The 17,028-nt window shown below is 58.1% G+C and overlaps 2 protein-coding genes across 2 annotated transcripts; one reads left to right on the top strand and one right to left on the bottom strand.

The window, feature by feature from the left end:
• Positions 1–4,822: 4,822 nt before the first annotated feature.
• LOC121166563 (rho-related GTP-binding protein RhoN) lies at positions 4,823–7,445 on the bottom strand. The gene is made up of 5 exons (XM_040995755.1): positions 7,344–7,445; positions 6,776–6,863; positions 5,993–6,102; positions 5,290–5,424; positions 4,823–5,071 (listed from the first exon to the last, which is right to left on the bottom strand). Exons 1-5 carry the CDS (start codon positions 7,443–7,445, stop codon positions 4,823–4,825), a joined length of 684 nt encoding a protein of 227 aa, XP_040851689.1.
• Positions 7,446–8,698: 1,253 nt separating this feature from the next.
• LOC121166594 (synaptic vesicle membrane protein VAT-1 homolog) lies at positions 8,699–16,960 on the top strand. Its single transcript, XM_040995817.1, has 6 exons — positions 8,699–9,165; positions 13,425–13,632; positions 14,323–14,493; positions 14,580–14,669; positions 15,097–15,338; positions 15,494–16,960. Exons 1-6 carry the CDS (start codon positions 8,764–8,766, stop codon positions 15,575–15,577), a joined length of 1,197 nt encoding a protein of 398 aa, XP_040851751.1. The 5' UTR covers positions 8,699–8,763; the 3' UTR covers positions 15,578–16,960.
• Positions 16,961–17,028: the final 68 nt, after the last annotated feature.

The following is a 17,028-nucleotide window of genomic DNA, read 5'->3' as shown; positions in this document are numbered from 1 at the left end:
GCACCCACTGACCCCACAGGGTGGTAAAACCAATGCAAGCTTTTGCCCATGCCAGCTAAGAGTGGGGGTGGGTGGGAAGGCAGTGACCAAGACATAACCAGCCCAGACTACAGGGGTCTCCCTCCTGCCAACACCCCATCCCAGTTCCCATCTGCCCCCTCCCTTTTGTGGGTCAAGCCTGCCAGCGTCTGTTGCATTGTGTGCTGGGGGAAGGGCGGGCCAGGGAGAGGGTGAATGTGTGAGCGTGTGTCTACGCCTGAACATAAGGCCTCCGGGTTCATTCTGACACTGAATGAAAAACTCACCAATTATTCGTCCAATCTCATTAATATGCAGACAGACATCTGTTATTTAGGAGTCAACAGCAGAGGCATTTTCAGGGGGAGGGGCACTTACATATATGGGCCTCTCTGGTCTCTCCAGCTGCTGGGTTGTGGGGGTAGTGGCCCTGGCAATCACCCCACCCCTGCAGGCCTAAATCCTTCCCGTACACTGCCCCTCACTTGCAGGAGAGCAACCACCTAGGAAGCCAGCTGGAAGGAGAGGAGCCACCCTGGGTAGAACTCTTACAACAAATCAGTGAGCCCACTGCTGGGGAAGAGTGGAGAATGGAGAATGAAGAGCAGGACTGAAGGACAGAGGGACATGACTCCTCCGCTCCCTGCCCTTTCCCATCCCCAGCCAGCAGGACTGAGCTAAGTGTATCTGGGGTGGGTTACTATGGCAACACAGGGTCCTCACCCAGAGGCTTTAAGAAAATCAATGAGGGGAGTTTAGAAAAGTGGGGCTCAAAGTACCCCGAGCCTTCAGAGGCATCATGAACGCCCACTCTGGCCCCCATGGAGGTGTGGGAGCAAGACACAATGCCCTCCCCTTCTGGCTTTCTTCTGGCTTTGAAACCCTGGCCCCAGATACCCTCTCCTAGATGTCTTTCCTGATCGCTTCAGCTCAGAAGCACTCAACGCTGCAAATCTTGATTAGAGGACGGAGGCTGAGGTCAGCTCAGGCCCTTCCCAAGGGTCCAGTGGTCACGATGTAGTAGGTGAACCCATTCCAGGCATCCCCTTTGGATGCCAGCTCATGCCTGGCTGCTCTAGTTCTATCCAGTCCCCTGCTCATGGTCTGGGAAAAGCAGCAGCAGATGATTCAAATATTTAGGCTCCTGACGTTCACATGGGAGACCCAGCTGAGGTTCCTAGCTCGTGGCTTTGGCCTGGTTCATTCAACCATTGTCACCATCTGGGAAGTGAGCCCATCCATAAATGGTTCTCTTGCTCTCTTTGACTTTCAAATAAGTAATTTTTAATTGAAAAAAAATCAAGCAACTTTTCTAACATTCTTTCTCCTTTGACTCTTCCTCTGTAATACACAAGGTAATCAGTCCCACCCTTTTTTTTTTAAGATTTATTTTATTTTTATTGCAAAGTCAGATATACAGAAAGAAGAGATAGAGAAGAAGATCCTTTTTTTTTGTATTTTATTTATTTAGAGAGGAAGATCTTCCGTCCAATGATTTACTCCCCAAGTGACTGCAATCGCCAGTGCTGCACCAACCCGAAGCCAGAAGCCAGGAGCTTCCTCGAAGTCTCCCACACGGGTGCAGGGTCCCAAGGCTTTGGACTGTCCTGGACTGCTTTCCGAGGTCACAAGCAGGGAGCTGGATGGAAAGTGGGGCTACCAGGATTAGAATCAGTGCCCATATGGAATCCCAGCGCGTTCAAGGCGATGACTTTAGTCGTTAGGCCACCATACTAAGTATGAAAACTGAAGTTCAGGAATCAGCACTGCGTGGTGGCCATGGGTGCTGGTTTGAGTTTCAGCTGCTCCATTTCTGATCCAGCCCCTGCTAATGCACCTAGAAAAGCACTGGAGGATGGCCTGGGTACATGATTCCCTGTTAACCACATGGGAGAGCCAGCTGAAGCTCCTGGCTTTAGATAGACCCAGCTCCGGCCTTGGCTGCCATTTGGGGAGTGAACCAGTGACTGGATGACCTGTTGATTTGTCTCATCCTCCCTCTCTATGTGGCTCTTGCTTTCAACTGAATAAATAAATCAAAAGAAGGCAGCTGTTGGGCCTGGTCTAAGGCTCCTCAAGGGAGTGAGCATCAGGGCTGGCCTTGTGTTCTGGAACTTGTCTGCCAACTTCAGGCACTATCCAGGGCTGGCTGTCCTGGGAGGACAGGAGAACACCTGTGGCAAAAGTGTTTCAGGGTTTCAGGGGGCTCCCCTCCTGGGCAGGCTGATCATAGAGGTTAAGAGACTCTGGCAGCATCACAGCATGATTAGTTGTTTATTTCATTAAGTGATTAACGAGGCCACATTGTTTCCCAAATGAGCATCTAATTTGTGGGAGAAACAGCTGCAGAGGAGGAAGCAGAGTCTGACTCCTGCATCTAGGCTGGAGGTGGGAGCAAGGTCCCCCTCCCTGCAGCCTGTAGGGTCTTCCCCTCTCCATCACTAAGGACCAAGAAACAGCTCCGGTCCATCCTCCAGCCCTGGGCTCCTGGGTCCAGAGGGGCACAGACTCCTCCCTGGTCACTTGGCCCTCTGCTCCTGGCACTACTGGGAATGAATTCAACTTTGGCGGGGAGATCCTCCAGTTGACTTATCTTCTTAATTATGTTTGCTTTAGGCAGATATGGAAGCATGTATTCCATTCCCTCAGCGCAAATGGCAGGAGAGGGAAGTTGGGGTAGGAGTGGGGTACAAACACCCTGCACTCCCAGTGGCTGTGGCCTTGAACCTGCTTTGTGCCAGAAGGAACCCAGTGAAAAAGAACCACACCAGTCCCAAAGCCCAAGTCAATTTTTAAGGTAGGTCCCTGTCCCTGGCAAGGCCTAGGAACCTGGCCTTTTTCACTCCCCAGTGCATACAGGATGGGTCCTCACAGTGGGGCAGAGGAGGAAGCCACAGAGCCTGCCCCTAAAGTCAGCTGTCCAGAGGCGAGATGCTTAGTGCCCTGGATGTTACTCTAGAGTCCTTACCTGACAAGCCAGGGGATGGGCGGAGATTTCCTTTCCTAGGGCTAGGAAAGGAGCATCATTTCAAATGACATACCTGGGAGCCAGATCCTCCAGCGCTTCCCCCATACACATCTCCACATGACCAGCTAGCCCACATCGACCTTATGGCACTCCATTGCTGCTGACCCCATGGATCCTCAAATTGAAGTCCTGGCTCCCCTCCCAGTGGCCCTGCCATAGCCTCCACACCTTCCAGCCTTGCTCACTGCTCTCCTTGCCATGGAAGCCCCCATCACACCAGCTCAGCCTCACCCCCACAGGCCTACACATTCTCTGCCCTCTGCCCAGGGCCTTTCCTACCTTCCCTGTCTGGCCTCAGTCCTCAGGGCCTAGTTCACAGGAAACATCCCAGCTACCGGCAATGACTCCCACCCTGCAGCCCCCACCTGTATAAGCATCTAAGAGGGTCTCAGTCCTGGGAAGCTTTTGTTGCATCCTTGTCCTACAGCAAGCGGTGGGTGCCTTGGGTCTGTCCAGCCAGTGTGTGGCATACAGTAGGTGCTTGGCTCATGTTTGCTCTGAATGAATGAGGGAAAGCTGGGCTGTGGATGAGGGTGAGACGGCCATCCATGGGAGGGCCAGGGTAGTATTGTCTCAATAGGACTGGGGCCGGTTCCTGGGGGAGAATGTCACCGAAAGGAGGCCAGTGGGCCCAGAGCCAGGGAGGGAATACAGGACAGTCTGAAACCAGACTCCCGAGAAAACAGACCTATACTGTCTTGCTGGCCAGCAGCACTCCGGCCGGCCCCTCTGCAGCAGAGGTGGGGGTGATCCCCCCCGCACACATGGCTCAGGCCACCCCCAAAGCCTCCAGGAGCTCAGCACAGAGAGACACTGCCCATAGGGGAACTCCGGCTTCTGTGATATGAAGGCTTAGATGCCCTCTGTGCCCGGAGGCACCTGCAACTTCCAAGCCAGGGGCAGCGACGGTGAAACAGGGCAGCCTGGACCCTCCAACTGGACCCTCCTAGCTGGCAGGGACACCCCCCAACCCAGGGCTGAGTGTCCCTGTCTACTCTAAGACCTACCCCCCAAGTAGCCTTAGGATTGTCCCCCTCATTTACGGGGGTAAACGGGGGTGAGACACTTGCAGGTCTCTCACGTCTGGTTCCCCAAAGGGCTCTCCCATCCCAACTCCCGGCTCCTTGGCTCCAGCTGTGGGCACAGATAGCTTTACCTCCTGCTGCTACAGACTGGTAGACTTCTTGTTTTTTGTTTTTCTTTTTTAAACGCAATAAAACTAAAGCCACAGTCGTTTTCCATGGACAGGGCTTTATTTGGGAACTATGGATGGAAGGCAGCGGGGGAGCTTGGACTGGTGGGATGGGAAGAGCTTCTCCTTGCTTTTAATTTAGTGCATGTGGCCAGGATGTTAGGATGCATGAGAGGGGCTGCAGAGGTGACAGAGGAGAGGAACAGAACATCACAGAACAGACACATTCCTGAGGGAACGAAGCCAGACCGGGATCTGGGGAGGAAAGGTTCCCTTCCAATACAACACTTAGTCCGGGTCCCTGCTGCATGCTAGTTGCCCTGACCCTGGTCTGCCCCCTCCCAGCTCCTGTCCCAGAGGTCTGCCCTTCTGGCCCCTTCAGTGGAGATGGAGTGAACATGGGCATTTTTCTACCCACCTTGCCCATTGTTCCCTAGTTCAGGAAAATCACCCCAGCAGTTCACTACGTCCCAGCCAGGGTCAGCAGCGCTCAGGAGGCGGGCAAGAAAGTCGGGGAAGCCTTGGATACCTTGCCCCAAGCCTCTCCTCACTCTGCACTCCCCCGACCCCAACCTCGCAGCCCCTCACATGAGGTTGCAGCTCTTGGCTCGATCCTTGTGTATCTCGCCCTCATTCCCTCGGTCTGGCCGTCCTGACAGCTGTGTGGATCGCTGCAGTCCCCTGCGTGAGTCGGTGCGGCGCAGCTGCCTGTGGCCACGGCCAAGGGAGGCCACTGTGGCCACGTGGAAGACATCCCTGACACTGCGCTCCGAGGACCGGGAGGAGCACTCCACATAGGACACGGCCCCCACCTGCTTGGCCAGCACCGTGCCCTGGAAAAGAAGCACATGAGAGATTCAACGTGCAACTCAACAAGGGGTACTGAAGTTCAGGGGTTCGGGCTGAAGGGCAAGGCTGAGGGAGGGTGGAGAAAGTGTGTTAGAGGCCAGGTAGAGGGTTGAGCCATCCAGGGTTCTGTCCAATCCGACAAAGACAGGGACAGAGTGGAGCCGGTCTGTGCTGGGCTTGGGGCCAAGGTCAAGGGTCCCACCTGCTCATGTGTAACGGGGATAAGCCTCTGCTTGGACAGCTCCCTCAGCGTAGCCAGGTCGGTCCGCATGTCCAGTTTACAGCCAACCAGCACAACCTTGGCGTTGGGGCAAAATTCTTGAGTCTCTCCCTGCCACTATTTGGGGGAAGAAAACACAATTACAGAGGGGCACAGGAAGGCCCAGGTCTCGGGCCCTCCCACCTGAGGCAGGAGGTACAAATGTAAGCTTGAGTGGAGAGTGGCTTGGAGTGAGAAGGAAGGGGAGAGGAGAGGCCTCGGTGGGAGCCTGGGAAGCCTCCTTCCTCAGTGACCACCAAGGGCCTGCCAGCCTGGGACCTGCCCTTTCCCATGGAACGAGTAACCCCGCCTGGCCCCTCCTGGGAACTGGGGCTGCCCTAGCTGACTGGAGCTCAATCACCATAAGCTTTTTCTCATGGAAATAGGGGTCTAGACAGGAGGCCACCAAGGGCTTGACTGAGCTCCACGTGGGGCTCCCACACCCAAGGACATGGGGGTACATATCCATCTCCCCTGGCTGCTGCCCTAGCTCTGACTTCCAAGCCACGTTCTGGGGAGGGGGCTCAGGAGGGATGCACACTCTGTCCAGCTCATGGCTACGCCTCAGCCATCTCCCTGACTCCCATCAGGCAGGCCCAAGTGGCCAGAGCCCCTGTCTAGCCGGCCTGCTTCCCCACTCTCCCACCTTCTTGAGGACACTGTCCAGTGTTTCCGGTCGGCTGATGTCAAAGCAGATGAGCACAGCATCGGAGTCGGGATAGGCCAGAGGCCGGACATTGTCATAGTAAGAAGAGCCTGAGAGAAGACAGGGAGTGAAGGAACAGGGCCTGGGTGAACAGGGAGCAGGGAAGGGGGTGGGGGACCCAAGAAGTTCTAACCAACGGTGCTGGGGACAGAGGATGGAAAATAGGACAAGAGTGGAGGGAGGGTCCACAGAAGTTCTCTACAAGTGATCGCTCCTAATCTGTTCTGAGTTGGAGTCCTTTTAAGAAGCTCACAAAGTCTTAAAAATAGTCTCCTAAAATTTGGACTTGTACTTTGCATGTTCTAACTGGCATCTCCCAAAGCCCTCCAGGGAATGCACTTCCTGGCTGGGAGAGAGGGGGAGGGGTGGAGAGGAGGAAGAGGAGCAGGGGCGGGGAGGGGGAAAGGGAGGGACCCCACTGGTCAGCCTAGACCTCTCCCCCACCCCCAGCATCCCACCAAGAAACTCAAATGTCTCCCTACACGCAGCCATATCGTCTATAAAATAAGTTTCAAAGGAAAAGCTATTCCTTCCCAACTTTCCCAGGGAGGCAGCACCCAGTCCAGGGATGTCTCCCTGGGGCAGGATTTCTGCCTCAGCTTCCCCAAATTCAAACTCAATTTTCTTTCCTCCTTGAATTGGGTGGGTGGGTGGGGCTAGCCAAAGCCTGGGTCAAGGCGGAGTGGGCTTGGAAGCCCGGATGATCCCGAGGGGCTGGGCTACCTGAAGTATCCCACATGTTGAGCTCAATGCGGCGCTTGTCGATCTCAAAGCTTGCCGTGTAGTTCTCGAACACGGTGGGGACGTAACTCTGCAGGCAGGAATGGGTCAAAATGAGATCGCACTCCAGTCCTCAGCCCACACCGATGCCCTCCCCACTCCCACGCCTGCTCAGTCCCCGGACACAAGTTGGTCTGCGCTTGGGCAAAGGGGAGACCCTGGGAGCAGCTGCCTCCACCGCATCAGTGCTAGGTTCCCAGACTCCTCCCGGCCCCTCGGCCCCTAGTTCTCCCACTCTTCCAAGCCCTGGCGCTCCCACCCGGGTCCCCCGGGTCTCACAAACCCCCGTGGAGCTCACCCTGCTCTCCAATTCCACCCACCCCAATCCTCTGCAGTCCTTCCAGAGCCCCCAGGGCCTCCCTCTCTCCTGTCCCCCTCATTCACCAGGGTCCCTCTCTCCCGCCCCCGGTTACCACAGCATCGGTTTCCATTCGTCCTCGGGGCCCTGTCATTCCTCTCTTCCCGCAGTCTCGATGCCCCCCCTTCTCCTCCCGAGACGCCGGTCCCTCACCCCGGGGTACGCGTCCTTGGCGAACACCTGCAGCAGCGCCGTCTTGCCGCACTCCGCGTCCCCCACCACCACGATCTTGCAGCGGCCGCTCTGCCCCTCCATGGTCCCGGCTACGCGCCGGCGGCCCCCCGCGCCGCTTCTGCCGCCGCTGCAGCTGCAGCCGCTCGGGCCGCCGACACCGGCATCTCGCGGGCCCGCGCCGAGCCCCCGCCCGGGGCCGCGGCCCCCAGCCCCGCCCCCAGCCCGGCGGCCGCGCCCCCGGCCCCGCCTCCCGCCCGCGCAACCGGGGGCGGAGCTCGGGGGGCCGGGGTGCGGGCGAGCCGCGGGGTGACGGCCGGCAGCGCAGGGCTTCCTCGGGGGTGCGGGGCGAGGAGCACCCGCGCCCGGCGCAGGCCTCCGGTGTGGCCCCGCGCGGACGGTGTGCCGGTGCGGACGCGCGCCCAGGCAGCCATTCAATTCCTGGGCGCAGGGGGGCGTCGTAACAGGGGTCCTGGTGACAGGCGAGTCCGGGGACCCCAAGACCTCCACTCGGGGGGCGGTTTGGGGTCTCCATGACAACGTGCGGCGGGGTCCCGTCCTCGGCTGGCCGGTAGCACGGACCGAGTCTCCCCGCCCGCCCCGGCCCTGGTATGGGAGGAAAGTTTTGGGAGAGCTGCGTCCTCTGGTGGATGTGTAGGGGAGACGGCGAGAAGGGGCAGAAATGAGGGACAGTTCTGTTGCAGCCCAGGCGCAGAGCCACTGGTTCCAGGCTTGATTCAGAGACTAAGGAATCCAGAACTTCCTCGGGGCTTCCCACGTGCTGCAGGGGTCAAGTACTGGGGCCATACCTCTCACGGACCCATTAAAAACGCATCCTGGGGTCGGCGCAATGCCTCAACAAGCTAATCTTTCACCTGCAGGCGCCAGCATCCCATGTGAACGCCAGTTCGTGTCCCAGCTGCTCCACTTCCCATCTAGCTCTCTGCTTGTAGCCTAGGGAAAGCAGAGGACGGTCAAAAGCCTTGGGAACCTACACCCGCGTGGGAGACCTGGAATTTCTTTTAAAACTAATTTTTAAATTTTAAATATTGTTTATATACTTAAGAGGGATGCTCACTCCTGTGGGCCTCCGATTGGGATGGGTAGGGTCGACGTATGCAGGAAAGTGGGTGGGACGAATGTTTCTTTTTTTTTCCCTCCGGTTTGCGCAGAGAGGGGAGGGAGCCGCTCCTTGCCGAGCAGCTACATCACACTGCCCCCTTCAAATCACGTGAGGTCCCACCTGCAAGACGTCCACGCGCGGCGGTGCTGCAGGACCCGGAGCGTGGCCCTTTAACCGGGCGCGCCAGGCCCCGCCCGCCCGCAGCCCGCAGCCGCGGCGCCGCCCTCCGCAGCTGGCCACCGTCGGTCCAGCTGTGCGCGCACGTCGGGACTCCCAGCCATGTCCGCCGAGAGAGAGGTGGCCGAGGCGGCTGCCGAGGTGGCCGAAGCCGGCGCCGGGGACGCCGCGTCCTCGCAGCCCCCGAAGGCCGAGGCGGCGAGCGAGCCCGCGCCGTCCGGAGCCCCCGAAGCGGCCGCCGCACCGGCTCCGCCGCCCCTGCGCTGCCTGGTGCTCACGGGCTTCGGCGGCTACGACAAGGTGAAGCTGCAGAGCCGGCCGGCCGCGCCCCCGGCTCCCGGGCCCGGCCAGCTGACTCTGCGCGTCCGGGCCTGCGGGCTCAACTTCGCCGACCTCATGGCTCGGCAGGGGCTGTACGACCGGCTGCCGCCGCCGCCCCTCACGCCTGGCATGGAGGGCGCGGGCGTCGTGGTGGCGGTGGGCGAGGGAGTCACCGACCGCAAGGTGAGCCGACCGGGGTGCGTGGGTGGGGGGCGCGGCGGGGCGGGAGCCGGGGGTGTGGCAGCACCGAAGGAGCGCAGCGCGAGCCTGGAGGATGGGCCCAGGAAAAAAGGCCACCCTTGGCGTTTCAGGCTGCTGGAGAGCCAGGGTGCTTGGGGGGAGCGGAGGGTGGGCGCAGGTGGCGCCCCTTCCTCAAGCATCTTGGGTCGTGGCCGCCGCCCAGGAGCGGTGGTGGGGGGAACAATAAGGCGCTCTGCGCATGCGTGCTGACCTTCTCCACCAACTCCCCGCTACATCCGCAACCTGCCACCACTCCCCCAGTAATGAAATAATACACCTGCACCCCTGCCCACCCTACAGCCCTGTGTCTGTGACCCTACTGAGAAGCCAAGTCTCCCCGTCCCCCATGCACACACTTCCCGAGGGAGCCGGGGCGCGCTGAGGTCGGGATGGGCGGGGACGCAGTGGCAGTGCCAGAGCCCCAGTCACATGCAGCCCCGTGGTGTGTGGGGGTGTGAGGCGGCCGCTCCCCTGGCGGAGCCCCGGAGTCGAGCCACGCCCATCATGGAGCCGAGCTGGCCGCCCCGCTGCCAGGCTGGGCTTGGGGCTGCGGAGACGCCCCAGGGTTCTGGATCTTTGTCTTGGGGTCCCGTGACTGAGTGTCTGCTCCGCCCGTCACTGAACCCTTGGACCACGACCCTGGGCTTCCCCTGGACCTTCAAATGGCATCGCCTCTGCCTTCCTCTGGCCTCGGACCCCTGGCCTCAGAAACCCGCGCAGTGCCCTGGCTGGCTGGGCTGGGAAGGTGTGGCAATGTGAGCTGGTTAGCCCAGCTCGGCAGGTCCGCTTCTCTTCCCTGCTGTATCTGGGTTCATCTCACCTCAGACAGGGAGAGTTCCGGGTGACCAACTTTTGGAGCAACCTAGGGCGACTCATGACTGTGTATCCTTAGAGGATTTCCTTTCGGATTTGGCCAGTTGTAGGACTTTGCCTGGATCTGTTGCAGTTACCCTGTCTGCAAACAGCTGCTCCTCCGAGCGCTTCTGCCTGACTCTGGCCGCACCCCCTGCCCTCATAGCCCCCTGCACTGACTCCCAAGTCCCCAGGTTGCCCTCCTGAGGAGGGGCTGCAGGAACTGGAGTGGGAAGGGGCAAGTATTTGTAGTCTGTTACTATTGGAAGCCTCCCACCTAAGCTCCTGATAAATACAGGATATCCTGTCCTGCGCCAGAATCTGATGTCAGAATCTGGACGCTGGGGTGGTGGTGGCTGGGGTGGGGGTAGGGGCCTGGTGCTGACCTCTGAGGGGCCAAGGGGGTTCATTGTAAAGCAAGGTAAGCGAGACTTGGTCTGGGCCAGCCCTGGGATTTCCTGGGACCCCAACTGACAACCCTTCCCAGGCCCCCAGGTTTGTCTCTGCACCCAGAGTCCTGCAGTGGGGGATTCCCGGCGCCCCAGGGCTCATCCCAGGCCAGAAGTCACAGGGGAAGATCACAGCCCTCCCCTGTCCTCCTCAGGGAGGAGGGATGTGGGGGTGCTCCCCTTCTCCCCCAGGGATCCTGTCTGGTTAATCCACACATTCCCATCATCCTTGCTGGGACCAAGACCCACCCCAACTATCCCAGAGCAGCTCAGCTCGCACCTTTTCTTTCCCTGCTCTGCCTTCCCTGGAGGGAAAGGTCACCTTTGCCCTTGTTCCCTCCTGCAGGTGCCTGGGAGTGAGGCAAAGCCTTTTGCTGGTGTGGGGGTGCTGTCGTCCTGGGCCTCTTCTGTACTGCCGCTGGGTGAAAGTGCCTTCTGAACCCCACTTGGTGCTTGCCCAAACGCTGCTTCTCCCGAAGTGATCATACCCAGCCCCTTGGGCTCTGGGTCCTCAGCTCAGGACCAGACACCTTCCTAATGTTTGCTCTTGCTGCTGTTGTTGCTAGCTAACGTTCCCCAGTGCCCAGTGTTCAGTAGGCGGCAGACATTGAGAAAAATCAGTGAGTGAGGGTTCCTCCTGCCCCCCATGTAATCCTCTTAATTGCCCCAATTTACAGATAGGAAAACTGAAACTCAGATTAAACAGGGTAGGTGTGTAGTACACCTATTAAGGTGCCTGTGTCCGCATCAGAGAGCCTCCCCCCCTTTATTTTCTTAAGATTATTTTTTTAATTGGAAGTTCATATTTACAGTAAGAAGGAGAAACAGAAAGATCTTCCATCTGGCTGCAATGGCCAGAGCTGAGCTGATCCAAAGCCAGGAACCAGGAACCTCTTCCGGGTCTCCCACGTGGGTGCAGGGTCCCAAGGCTTTGGGCCATCCTCAACTGCTTTCCCAGGCCACAAGCAGAAAGCTGGATGGGAAGTGGAACAGGCAGGACAAGAACTGGTGCCCATATGGGATCCTGGCGCGTGCAAGGCGAGGACTTCAGCCGCTAGGCCACCAGGCCTGGTCCTGCCTCTCCTTTCTGACTGCAGCTTTCTGTTCGTGCCCCTGGGAGGCAACAGTGATGGCTCAAGTCAGCGTTCCTGCCACCCACATGGGAAGCCTGAATCGAGGCCCAGATCCCTCTCCAGCCCCCACGGCCTTTCCAGATGAACCAGCGCAGGGGAGTGCGGATTTACTCTCTTTCTCTACCACTCAAACAAAACCTTAATGTCATTCGTTATTTTATGTTTTTATCTACTTGAAAGACAAGACAACATCCGCAGACATAGATATTACACATTCATTGGTTCATTCCCCCAAATGCTTGCAATAGTTGGGGCTGGGCTAGTGTGAAGCCAGGAGCCTAGAGCTCCATCACGTGCTGGTTCCCAGGATGTCTTAGCAGAAGGCTGGATCAGACAGAGCAGCTAGTACTGAACCCGATACTCTGATGGGCCTAAGAGTGCAGCCAGCTGCAGCCTAATCAACGCACCACCATGTCAGCTCCTTACAAGTTTTTTTTTTAAGGTTTGTTTATTTATTTAAAAAGCAGACAGGAAGAGACAGACCTTTCATCTGCTGGTTCACTGCCCAAATGCTTGCAATAGCTGGGACTTGGCCAGGCCAATGTAGGAGCCAAGAACTTCTCTGTGTAAGAACTTGGGCCGGCATCACTGCTCCCCAGGTACACTAGCAGGAAGCTGGATCGGAAGGGTGGAGTCGCCAGGACTGGAACCAAGCACTCCTCTGTGGGATATACATGTCCCAAGGGGCAGCTTAGCTTGCTAGGGCACAACACCCATCTTTTTTTTTTTAAAGATATATTTATTTATTTTTATTGCAAAGTCAGATATATGGAGAGAAGAGGAGAGACAGGAAGATCTTCTGTCCAATGATTCACTCTCTAAGCAGCCGCAATGGCCGGTGCTTTGCCAGTCCGAAGCCAGGAACTCCCTCCAGGTCTCCCACGCGGGTGCAGGGTCCCAAAGTTTTGGCCCGTCCTTGACTGCTTTCCCAGGCCACAATCAGGGAGCTGGATGGGAAGCAGGGCCACTGGGATTAGAATCAGCGCCCATATAGGATCCTGGCATGTTCAAGGCAAGGACTTTAGCCACTGACCACCGCACATCACCCATCTTGATAAAGGAAGATTCAGTCATTTTTAAAGATTTATTTTTATTGGAAAGTCAGATATACAGAGAGGAGGAGAGACAGAGGAAGATCTTCTGTCCAATGATTCACTCCCCAAGTGACCACAATGGCCGGAGCTACACTGATCCAAAGCCAGGAGCCCAGAGCTTCTTCCAGATCTCTCATGTGGGTGCAGGGTCCCATGGCTTTGGGCTGTCCTCAACTGCTTTCCCAGGCCACAAACAGGGAGCTGGATGGGAAGCAGGGCCGCCAGGATTAGAACCTGCATCCATATGGGATCCCAGTGCACTTGCAATGTGAGGACTTCAGCTACTAGGTTACTGCACCTGGCCTGATTCAGTCATTTTTTTATTTGCTAAAGTCACACTGGCCTTTTGAAGAGCAGTGCCATTTCTGTAACCCAAGCAGTTGGGTCTCTTTCACAATCTACATGCCCCAACCACAGGCTTCTTGCAGTTAGGGGTCTTACATAATAGGAAAATGTCAGCTCTGGGAGGTAAGGGTAGAACAGGGGGAGCCTGGAGCTTTGTTGCTGGAGGTCCCGGGAATGGACCTGGGCGTGTGTGCTGCTGGGTAAAGGAAGGCGTGACGACCATGCCCCACCATGGCTGCCTGTCTGCTCTCCCAGAGGCTCTCCTACTAACGGGAGTAGTATGCTGCAGGCCGACCAATGAATAACTGAACCTTCTTCCATGCTTCAAGACAGGGGACCGGGTGATGGTGCTAAACCGGTCAGGCATGTGGCAAGAGGAGGTAACTGTGCCCGCGGCCCAGACCTTCCTGATGCCTGAGGCCATGACCTTTGAGGAAGCTGCTGCCTTGCTGGTCAATTACATCACAGCCTACATGATCCTGTTTGACTTCGGCAACCTGCGGCCTGGCCACAGCGTCTTGATACACATGGCAGCAGGTGACACGTCCCTTCCCAGCCCCTCCCGCCATCTCTCTCTCTTTTTTTTAGTTTAATTGTTTGGAAGGCAGAAGGAGAGAAAGAAAGAGACAGATGTCCAAACTGTTGGTTCGCTCTCTGAGTGGGTGTTAACAGCCAGGGCTTGGCCAGACCAAAGCCAGGAACTAGGAATTTCTGTGTCTCCTTGGGTGGTGGGCCCACCATAGGCTGGGTCCATTGGCTGCTTCCCAGGGTTATAGCAGGGAGCTGGATGGGAAGCACGAGAGCATTCTGATATGGGATGTGGGTCACCCAGTGGTGGCTCAACTTGTTATGCCTCAGTCCCCGCCAGCGTCCCCTCCCCCAACCCTGCCTCCTCACCCCACCTAGATTTCTTTCTGGACTCCTTCTCTGAAGCCTGTGTGGACTGTTGTCATGGCAACACCAGGCTGCCTGGTCTATGCGGAGGCCTCTGCAGAGTGGTTGCCGAGGTGATACACGGGCGCCATGTCCAGCCTGGTGCTCTGTCCTTGGCAGCGTGTCCTCTGCCCTCCCCTCTTCCTCTGCAGCCAGTCCCTTCTCAGCCATGACACATGAGTATGGGTGCTGGAAAGGGGCTGGACCAGCCGAGTCCTTGGGAGGCCAGAGTGGAGAGAGGTTGCTAGGAGACTGTGTGTCCGTCCCCTGCTCACGGCAGCGGTCTCGCGGTAGGGGGCGTGGGCATGGCAGCCCTGCAGCTGTGTCGCACGGTGGAGAACGTGACAGTGTTTGGGACAGCCTCGGCCAGCAAGCACGAGGTGCTGAAAGAGAATGGGGTCACGCATGCCATTGACTACCACACAACCGACTACGTGGAAGAGATCAAGAAGATCTCCCCCAAAGGTGAGTGAGGGGCTGAGGTGTGGTGAAGGAGGGGACTCAGAGCCCTGGGCCCTAATCCTGATCCTGGGTCCCCCACTGTGTGACAGGAGTGGACATCGTCATGGACCCTCTGGGCGGGTCAGATACCGCCAAGGGCTACAACCTCCTGAAGCCCATGGGGAAGGTGGTCACCTATGGTGAGTTGGGAGCAGGAAGACAGGGCTGAGGGATGGGAGGCGGGGTGGGGGGCAACACCCTGAGGAGAACACCAGGATGAGGAGTGCCCTCGCATGTTGGGGCTCCATGTACCACCTGTGCTCTGTAGGGGCAGGGTTGGAAAGAGTGGCAGGAAGTGTGGTCGCAGGCACCAGCCACTGTGATTCTGTTTGTCACATGGGTCAGTACATCCGGTTAGGGGATATTCGAACATAAAACCAGCCCATTTGCCTGCCTTCTGCCCTACCTCCCTAGGCCTCCCAGGCAAACTGCATTTTAATTTTTGAAAAAACAAACCCATTTCACACCAAACATATCCAGTGTAAGAGGAAAGCCGGTGCTGGCCTCAGTAACTGCAGGGAGGCGCCTGTGCTTTGGACTCACAGGCTGTGTCATCCTGTCCCTCAGGAATGGCCAACCTGCTGACGGGCCCCAAGCGGAACCTGATGGCGCTGGCCCGCACATGGTGGAACCAGTTCAGTGTGACGGCCCTGCAGCTGCTACAGGCCAACCGCGCTGTGTGCGGCTTCCACCTGGGCTACCTGGATGGCGAGGTGGAGCTGGTCAGCAGCGTGGTGGCCCGCCTCCTGGCTCTTTACAACCAGGGCCACATCAAGCCCCGCATCGATTCAGTATGGCCCTTCGAGAAGGTGGGTGCACTGCCCTTGCTGGAGGGGGCGGAGCGGGGTCGGGGTGGGAAGGTGTTGGGTAGGACCGCTGCAGGCTGGGGTCCCCAGGGCTGTGGAGAGGAGGGCCTCTTGCAGGGTGTGGATACTAATAACAGTACTCGCCCCTCCCCCCGCAGGTGGTAGATGCCATGAAGCAGATGCAGGAGAAGAAGAACGTGGGCAAGGTGCTCCTGGTGCCAGGGCCGGAGAAGGAGAACTAGGGCAAGGGCCCGTGGGACCCGAGAGCGAGAGAGGAGAGGCTGTGCAGCCCCCTTCCGCTGACCACCACACTGTCACAAGTCCTCGTCCATCATCACGCTCCCCCCCCACCCGCTCCCCCAGGGTCTCTGGCCACTGCCCCTCCGCTCTGTTCGTTCTCATTGGTCAAGGCTGCCCCCTTTCCCTTCCTGCTCTCGGCAGAGATTGGGAAGTGACCATTTGGATGTCTGGGCCCCTTCAGAGGGACAGGGAGGGCCAGAGGGGGAGCTGGTGGCTTCCTGCTCCCTGCCTTTCCCTGCTCCCTCGGGGTCTGTTGTGCTGCTTTGGTGCCAAGGTTAGCCAATCCCGCCCCATCCTGTTCTGTGTGTTTCCACCCCTGCCTCATCTTCCTGCCCGCCCCCGCCCCACTGCCTCCCCCCAAAGAATTGAAATGCCAGCTCAGGTTATGGGGCCGATCTCTGTCAAGTCCAGCGTGTCCCTGTCTCTCCCGGCAGCTGGGGCTAGCCAGCGCCCACCAGTCCCAGCCCTGTCTTCTGTCCGCAACTTCTTAAGCACAATTGGGCTCCTTCCACCTGCCGGTTTTCTGTCACTCCTCACCAAGGCAGCCTCTTCCAACACCACAGGCAGGCATCGGACGCCCTCTCGGGTCCCAGCCCTGGGGGGGACTCCCAGCGCTCCCACCTTTCACTGAGGCCTCTGTGTTTGTTCTCAGTGCCTTAGCCGCAGGAAACCTGTGCGTTGGTGTGTGTGTGTGTATGTGTGTGTGGTGGGGAGGGACCCTGACTCTGACCTCCTCCTCCTCCACACAGTCTCCCTCCAACCCCCCCAGTGCCTTCCTTGTTCTGGTGGAACTGGGGTTTTCTGCCACTCCAGTCCGACAGCACTGCCAAAAATCTGTGTATGTGCCAGTGGGTGGGAGGGCCGGGGTGGAAGCAGTGGCCCTCACTGTGGCTGCTGGCTGTTCCAATCACGAGTGGGCAGAGATTCCCCGGTCTTGCACATGAGTGCAGCATTTCCCAGCCAAAGCCCCGAAAGCCAGTGTCCAGTGTGCCCCTGCCAGTCCTGGGACCACAGTGGAGTTACAAGCACATTCCCCGGGGAAGCTCGAGCCTGGCTCCAGTGGGTGCTGAGATGCAGCAAGGGAGGGTGGGTGCACTGGGAGAGGACCTGGGCTGCAGGAATCCAAGTGGGGACCTGCCAAGATTGAGGGAGCTGGGATGTGGGAGGGTCATGGTTCCAGCCATTGCTGGGGAGCAGGAAGGGAGGGCTCAGGCTCCGCATAGTCTCCATGAGGCCCAAACGCAGAAAGCGCCATTTCTGCTTTTGTGTACCCCACCCCATTACCACAGCTGCCTTTGTGTTTGTGTCAATAAAAAGCTAAACCCAGGCTCCTGGATGCTGCTTCCTGGGGTGGAGAGGAAGGGAAGCCTGCAAAGTCGGGGTGTCTGCCTGA

This window comes from Ochotona curzoniae, unplaced genomic scaffold (assembly GCF_017591425.1).
Source record: "Ochotona curzoniae isolate NIBS_2020 unplaced genomic scaffold, NIBS_Ocur_1.0 patch175, whole genome shotgun sequence".
NCBI classification, from domain to species: domain Eukaryota; kingdom Metazoa; phylum Chordata; class Mammalia; order Lagomorpha; family Ochotonidae; genus Ochotona; species Ochotona curzoniae.
The sequence above is the reverse complement of the archived record's forward strand: the minus strand, read 5'-3'. Positions and strand labels throughout refer to the sequence as shown.